Raw genomic sequence first — 8232 nt, 5'->3', positions numbered from 1 at the left:
TCAAGCCTGGGAGGGAGGGGGAGATCCCGAGCGGCCGTTTCATGCGCCGCTATTCCCCCTCCCTCCCTCCCTCCTAGGCTTGAGAGCCTGGGGGGAGGAGGCAGGGCTGGGGATTTGGGGAAGGGGCGGAGTTGAGGGGGGGCTGGGGGTGGGGTAATTAAAGAACGGGGGGGTGGGAGGGGCAGCCAAAATTGTTTTTGCTTTGGGCGGCAAAATTCCTAGAGCCGGCCCTGGCTGTGAGCTTCCCCACAGCCACTGCTCCAGCCCCAGCCCCTCCAGTGGCCTTTAGTTAAGGCTGGCCCAGGAGGAACTATGAATTCTCTCATCGGCAGTTTTTGCTCACTATTCCCCACAGTGACTCTTATAATGACTGGCATGGCTTTGAACTTTCCTAACCCTGCTCCAGCATCATGCAGTCCTAAAGAGGAAGGTTGTGTTTGAGCTCCTGATGTCTCTTTTTTGCTAATAATAACACTGACTGTGGTGTAAAAGGCCATCTCTAACAGCTTGCATGATGTCTGTCGGTAGAATCACAGGCTTAATTAGCCTCAAGAGCTGAAAGAGAGAGCGCTAGAATGCGCTGTTTAAAATGACAAGTGTGTCAAGTGGAATCTTCTTATTATTTATTAGGCTGCTTTGATTTCCTCCCTTTGAGTGGGATTCCATGTGTTGAAGTACTTTGCAGGCTCTCATGCCGTGGGCTCTGGGTGGAGCTCCTTGTGCAGCGGACAGTGTCGCTGTGGTGATTACAGCCCCAAGAAACACCACAGCTGGAAAAAAGGAGCTGCCAAAAAAAATTGGATCTAAATGGAACCACCTTTTCAGTATCGGATCTGCGCTGTGCCGGAGGCATTTATTGCTTTTCAAAACACTAGTTCGTCCAGGAGCCCAAATCTTTTTTTATCTTTAAAATTAAAAAGTAAAAAGTTTCAAGACATTAAGATTGAGGGAACACAAACTGGCAATGCCCTTTAAAAATGTGCTGTGGTTCTCATGACAGTGTGAAGGGGTCCCCCACCTTTCATCTGCTGCCATGGTTCTTCGATGGGTTTTGATCCTCAAACACAGCCTGTAGCATCAGCGGTGTCACCTCGCTGTCAGGGCAGCTTCTCCCACGCTTAATTTTTTTTAATAGATAAATACAGTCGGTAAAGTCTCCTCTGACTAACAGTTAGATGTATGAGTTGTGTTGTGGTAGTGCCCCAAAAGGGATCCGGGCCTCCTCATGCTGGGCACTGTACCAAACGCAAATTGTGGGCACCGCATATTGTGTCATGTCCTGGTGGGTAAGTGCTAAAGCCCCGGCGATGACCATGGTGTAATAAATAGTAACGATGATGAATGTAGGGGTACTTTTGCACTCCTGTGCCCATGTCCTGCAGAGGATTTCACAGCACTTTACCCACATTAATACATTCAGCCTCAACATTCAGGGCAGCAGCAGAATCCGGAATAGCACCCCGGTTTGCTGACTGCCCACCTTGTGCTTTAGCTACCAGATTATATGTACCCTGAGCCAATGGCACATGCATCCTTGTGGACATGCTCCCGTCTGACTGGTGATAACAACTCAGCCATCCCCAGGTTTTCTTCCATATGCTGAACATGGCTCCCTGGTTTCTCGGGTCTCTATTAAAACTCACTCTTAGGAATTCTGCTTGGAGCTGGAGGCTCCTGGCAGACACTGACGTGGTGGTGGTAGAGGTACCATCAGGTCAATGCATTTTCCTTCACTGACATGGAATATCACAGGGTTTTTCTGGATGCTGCTTTAGGCTGACTGTATGAACACAGGCGCCTCTTCCTCCCTTGGAGGTGTTGAGGAGGTTCTGGGTTCCAGGGTGGCGTTTCTGGGTGATGATCAGTCTCCTACACAGATTTTCTTTTTCTTTTAGAATCTCAAGGCCAGAAATACAAAGGACTCAAAAGATCAGACAACCAAAAACTCCTTGGAAAGTGAGTGTTCTGTGTGGAGGAGACTCTGGTTTGTCAGTGCTTGGAGGGGCGGGAGTGGAGCTGTCTATTGTTGCCGTGGATGGAGGGTAGATATATTGTGGAATAACCATTCCCCAGCCCCACCTTCCATGGTCCTTTTGCTTTCTAAATGCTGGTGGGTTATGGTGACTCTGCTTGCTTTCCCCGGGAAGCAGCTCCCTTTTGCTCATTAGCAGAGCACTTGCCTAGAAAGCTGCATGTCTGTGCAGGAAGCCTCCATTAATCTTACTGGCTAGTCGTTCCCTTGGGCAACAGTGGACCATTCACAGAATAGCCATGATCTTTGAAGAGCATATATTGCCTAATAGTAGCACAAACAACATCATACAAGGAATTATTATTTGTACTACAGTGGTGCTACAGATCCCAGCTGAGATCAGGGCCCATTGTACTAGGCCCCGTACATACACATAGCAAGAGATCGTCCCTGCTCTAAGGAGCTTCCAGACTTGTTTAGGGCACAGCCTCATGGATGGCTGGATTTGGGAGCACCTTAGAGATGTCAGGCTGAGCTTGGGAGGGGAGTTGGTGCCTTGATCACTCTTCAGAGACCTTCCTGGCAAGATTAGGAGAGGCGCTGAAGGGGAATGGCTCTAGAGAGTGCGGCTAGGCACGGCGCTCAGTTGCAGGGTCAGCCATGAAGATCTAAAGCTGTAGGATGTAAGAGGTTAATCAGAGTGCCCTGCTGGGAGTGTTCTGTGCCATTCAGCGAGCTCACCATTCACTCTCCCTCAGCTGCGTGTCGCTTGGTGTGTGCAGTAGGTTGTGTTTGTGTGTCTCTCTGTGTTTGTGCAGTGTGTTTTGAATGTTTGCATTCGCAGTAATGAGCTGTGTGTGCGAAGGGGGGAATGTTTGTAGAGGGGGTGTGTGTGCAGTGTGGCTGCTGACTGCTTCTCTCCACACACTTGTGTGTTTTATTGACTCTGTAGCTCATTAACTGTGGAGAAGAGAATTGCAGGATGTTTCCTCTGTACTAATGTGTGCCTGTATGTTTGGTCGCATGGCTCAGTGTGCTCTGTAGGGCACTCTGTTTTTAGATGGCTGCCTTTCTTATCCCTCTGCTGCTTTCTGTCCACAGCTCTGCTGTACAAGCCAGTGGATCGAGTGACACGCAGCACACTTGTTCTTCATGTAAGTAGCTTGTGTGTTTAAATGGCAATTATAAGAGCGCAGACGCTGTCCCCACTTTCTCTTCCCTCCAGCCTTTCCTGCACAGACAGGACTGGGGAAACTAATTCGCTCTGCATGGGTGTGTCTTGTCTTTATATGCGGAGGAGCAACTTGAAGTTTCTGGTGGAGAATAATTCCATGTATGGAACCAGTGACATGTCCCCAGCGGGGTTAGCAGGCGAGGTTAGACTCCACAGCTGCAGTGGGATGGGACAGTCATCTGCAGCCTTGCCACTAACTATAACAAGAGTCCAGAGCCACCTGTCCCAAGGGTTCCAATAACTGGGCTGCCAGAGCCTATGGCTCGCTGTTCTGGTGGGCGCCGTTCCTTATTCTTGTCCCTTCTTTGTGCTCTTGGTGGTAGGATTTACTGAAACACACTCCAGCAAGCCACCCCGACCACCCGCTCCTGCAGGATGCTCTGCGCATCTCTCAGAACTTCTTGTCCAGTATCAACGAGGAGATCACACCCCGCAGACAATCTATGACTGTCAAGAAGGGAGAGGTGAGTCCCCATCCTCTAGTGACCAGATCTATTTCTAAACACTAGTTCTGCCTTTCTCTGGGAGGGGCTGGAAATTAGGAGAGTACCCTAGCCTTCTGAAGGTTACAGCGAATGCAGGGATACCGGAGGACTTATGCCTCCTTTTGGTGTAGAACTCTAGCATGCTAGCTAAGCTTAATACTCTGTGCGGAGTCGTGCTGACACACAAAGTACTCAAGAATTCCTGGCTCCCAGTCCAGTGTTCACTCCCCTAGGCTATCCCTTCATTCTGTGAGAGGTTGATACCTGCTTGTAGATTTTCTTAAAGCCCATGCTACTAGTTCCTGTGTTGCTGAGACACAGTTTATGCACAGTCCTTGTGTTCCCCAGGACATGGTGTGGCTCGCTGCACATTCTAGTCAGAAGGCTATCTGGAGCTACCACAGGGGAAGTGTGACTAGAATCCCAGCTCCTCTTGCTGCAGCGTGCATAGCGTGTGCTAGCCCGATTCAGGGAGAGTTCTCGCTAGTATTTGGTGTGCAAACTGAATAAGGGCCTATGGTTCAGAAGGAAGGAAGGCAGCTGCTGGAATAATGGAAGATTAGTAGGGCATTTTCCAGCACTCATGACCCTTACATCCCCTCTCAGGCACAAACTTGGCAGGATGTTCACCTAAATCTGTATGTTCAGACTGAAATGCATTTTCTGCATCTTCTAGAAGCCTACAGTCTTGGGCAAGAGGGAAATCTCACCTGGGGGTGTGCTATAGCTATCTGCTGTGAAGAGCGAGAGAGGGGCAGGCTGGTCACTGAATGATGCTAGGAGTTGGCACTGTGATTTCTGCCTCTTAAAGTATCCCCAAAAGGTGTCAGGACCCAAGGTACAGTGGAGAAGTACAAGTTACAGCCCCAGTGTCCAATAGACAGAGACTCACTGTGTGAGGGCAAAGAGGTGGAAAATCAGAGCCATTTCTCAACTAGAATGTAAAGAGAAGTAGGAAGGAATCAAAATGGGATGAGAGAGACCCCTTGAGGTAGAAAGCTTAGGGTTGGTCATCTGTCTAGGGGCCAATCCAGTGTTCATTAAAGTCCGTTAAAAGCCCCCCATTAACCTCTGTGGGAATTGGATTGAGGTCCAGAAGTGCTGGGCTCTGTCCCCTCCTCACCCACAGACAGGACAGTTTATAATGGAGACAGACTTGTGCAGTGGTAGGGCTCTGTGTGGCTCCCTGAGTTCCTGGGGCAGATCCATCTCTAGGGTAACTCCAGTGTGGTTTTGGTAGGGATGAATTTGGTCCCTCCTGCTCAGTAACAGACAGGACTGATGAGGAGTGTTGGAGGAGATAGTTGGGTTGGGGGGGAAGCTTGGATAAAATGGGGTGGGAGAGCTTGGGTGAAAGAGCGGAATCAAGAGAAGCAGCGACAGTACCTTTGTGGTAGAGGAATTGCAACTGAAGTTGCTGTCATGTCAGAGCTGTGCCCTGTAATCTGCAGAGCCCAAGAGGATTACAACTGGAACCAGGGATCCCCTTGAAGACATTCCAGTGAAAAGTCCCCCAGCCCTATAAACATACACATTCCTGGGGTTATTACTGTATGTTTCACTGACCCTGGCAGATGCAAAATGGGACTGGGGTACTCAGACGGCCCAGAGTGCATTGTTCCTCAGCGTTGAGCAGAAATTCCCCCATTTACCTCCTGCTTTTGGGCTTGTTTTGAGATGTGCTGAGACTGTAGGGGCCAGGCAGTAGCAGGGTGGGATGGAAGTACACACATGAGAGTGGCCAGGGCCTTGGAGACAGAAGAAGGCCTCATTAAAGTGGATGCTGATTGAGTCATAGCAGGTATCGCAGGCTGGAATGCCCCTGTCGCAGGAGAGGGAGTGCTCTGTAGTCTCAGGTCGTCTGTTAGCATCTCAATGAGGGATGCAGGCTTTGCAGTGTCCCGTGGAATCCTAATGAAGTGACAGGAGCCGGGGCAGCGGGAATGAAGTTGTTGTGGTCTCTGGTGAGCTGTGGATTTGTCATCACTTAAAAAGTGAGAATGGGGTGTTTAAGAGTGGGCTCAGCAGGGCTGCTCCTGTTCCCGTTAGGCTGTGGTGAAAATACTGACTTCAGGTGGTTACTCCGTGTTTACTCTTGTGGCAGGGACAGCAGGATCCGGGCTGAAAACAGGTTTTCCTGTGCGATGGAGGGCATCCATTACTCTCTCTCACTCGCATGCACCTACTCTGCTCACAATCTGTTCCAAGCAGAGGTGAAGAATGATGCTTATTCCAGATCTTTCTCGGTGTTGCCCTTTAATTTCCTTTCCCTCTGGGAGTCGAATGCTAGCTGGTTCCTTTGGCTTTTCTGCACCAAAGGCCCTGCCTCTACGAGGGGCAGGGCACCACCTTCTTCCCCGAAGCTCGTCCAGAATGGGGAGTGTTCACCATTTCCATGGTTAGAAATTGTTATCCAACTGCCTGCAAAGGAGTGGACTCCCAGCCATTCATGAATGAAGGATTTGTGCACGATCTTCCTAAAGAGTTAACAAGCCCCGCTCCCCACCACCAACAGCCCTTCCAGGTTCGGATCAGAGCTGGGTTTTGTCTGTGTGTGTAAATCTCTGGCTTAGCCTTTCCTTCTGCTTCCCTTGTCTGTGCCCTCCCTGGGGTGATGGGATAGCATGCCGTTTGCATGTCCTAATTGACGGCTCTCAATGCATAATGCATTTTTTATTTTAATGAATAGCCAGCTTGCTTTGATGGCTTTTATTCATTATTTACCTCCCTCCCATTGGAGATTCCTTTTTTGGGGGGGGGGGGGGGGGGTTGGGGGAAAAGCGGGCTAGTTGCTGTAGCTCCAGCCTCCTCCTCTCACACAGTGCTCAGGTGCCGACCTCAGTTGTTAGCGTGCATATAAAAGGCTCTTTTTCTCCTTTTCTTTTTCCAGCCAGCAAAAGGCTCCCAATCCCCATCTTTAATGTGGAGTGGTTTTCCCCTTTGGTGAGCACAGCGCAGGGAGGATGTAAATCCCCTTTGCCTGCCTCTCGCTGCCGCTTGCTTTTGCTGGATTGCTTTGAATTGGTGAAAGCAGCCAGTGGTTAATCTCCCTAGTGACAGGCTTCTAAGAGTGTAAGAGTGTAAGAGTGTGTGTGTGTGTGTGTGTGTGTGCGCGCACAACCTTCCACACACACACCCTCCCCCAAGGTTATTGATCCGCTGCTTTAGGTGCTTTCATTTGCTACAAGGCACTTGGCTGCATCCTGCACACAATGAGGAAAGCAAGGTTTGCTCACCACAGAGGAGCTTTTTCCCTCCCATCCTAGCCACTGGAATATTCCATAAAGTAACTCCAGTATCTTGCCCCAGACACTTCCCAGTCCATGCCTAAACCAGGATGTGCTGTGACCTTTATGGCATGGCAAAGACAGCCCAGCACAATGCTCTCAAGGCCATTGATATTACCTGTCCCCCTTCTCTGCCGTATCTCCGCTTACTGTGCGATACAGCAATGCTGACAAGGCAAGGGAGAGCTGCAGATTCAGCCTTGTTCCCTTTGTGATCTGTGCATTCGATCTTTCGATGGGAATTGAAGTGGGAGGCATGATCCTGAGGCAGCCTGTGGCTCCTCGAGTGTGAGGGCCTGGCGGGTCCCGGATGTAAGGAGGGGGGCAGAGTTACACCACTTTCTGGATGCTTCAGGGACGTGGGCAGGATGCTACTTACAACAAAAGCCAGAAGAAATGGGGCTTTATCAAGGCCAGGGTGTGGCTCTGGGGTTCTTCTCTAGCCTGTTGTGGGGAATTGAGTCGCTTGTCTCTGCAGCATGCAACCCATGGACTTGTGGGGAAAGATGCAGTGTCTAGGATTTGGTCCGTAGGATGGCAGAAGGAGATAACCACTGCACCTATCGTGGGGGGACATTCCCCTGCGAAGGAACAGTAACCTGGATGGAATGTTATGCTTCTGGAGACATATCTTAGCCCCAGAATCTCCCCTGCCAAGGAACGTGGAAATGCCTGCCTCCTTTCCTCTCAACCTCTTTTCTCCTTCCTGCTTGTTAGTGTTTCTGATTGATCCTTCCCTAAGTGCCCACTTCAGTAATTCGCCAAGTAGTAGTAAAGAGCTCGCTGGGGTGTCCCTGAGTGACATGAAGCCTCCTGATTTAGGGCATGTGAGAAGTTCAGATTCCTTCTTGTCTTGGGCACGTGGCCCCACTGCAGCTCCAAGCCAGGGCCTCGTTTGCTCACAGCCAACTCTTCACCCTCCACCATTCATTTTCTTTGTTTCAGTTATAGGGGGTCTTTTGAGGGGAAAAATCCCCAAGCGCTCCAGAAGGACCAGTCCCTACGGTTATACCCAGCGATCCTGCACAGCCTCCAGTGGGGTGGCTGGTTTGGCAACACTCAGGTGCAGCTTTCCCAGAGGTTCCTAGCTGCAGCCGGTGTGAGAATGGCTGGCTGGAGGAATCAATGTCTCCTCTCTGAGCAAGAGCTTAATGCTGAAACTTCCCCCTCTGCTGTTCCCTATCCAGTTCTGCCTTTGCTTGTAAAGCAGGAATTAATGGAACTGCTAAAAGCACTGAGCCCCTTAGGGGGAGA

The 8232-nt window shown here is 50.2% G+C and overlaps 1 protein-coding gene across 1 annotated transcript in view; it reads left to right on the top strand.

The window, feature by feature from the left end:
• Window positions 1–8232, top strand: part of BCR (BCR activator of RhoGEF and GTPase) — a 131186-nt gene that overhangs the window by 80194 nt on the left and 42760 nt on the right. The window contains exons 6-8 of the mRNA XM_034790606.1: window positions 1896–1956; window positions 3074–3126; window positions 3530–3670. Of these exons, the coding sequence (XP_034646497.1) occupies window positions 1896–1956; window positions 3074–3126; window positions 3530–3670 (255 nt within the window). The remainder of the gene's footprint in view (window positions 1–1895; window positions 1957–3073; window positions 3127–3529; window positions 3671–8232) is intronic.

This window comes from Trachemys scripta, chromosome 15, assembly GCF_013100865.1.
Source record: "Trachemys scripta elegans isolate TJP31775 chromosome 15, CAS_Tse_1.0, whole genome shotgun sequence".
In the NCBI taxonomy this organism is placed as follows: domain Eukaryota; kingdom Metazoa; phylum Chordata; order Testudines; family Emydidae; genus Trachemys; species Trachemys scripta.
The sequence above is the reverse complement of the archived record's forward strand: the minus strand, read 5'-3'. Positions and strand labels throughout refer to the sequence as shown.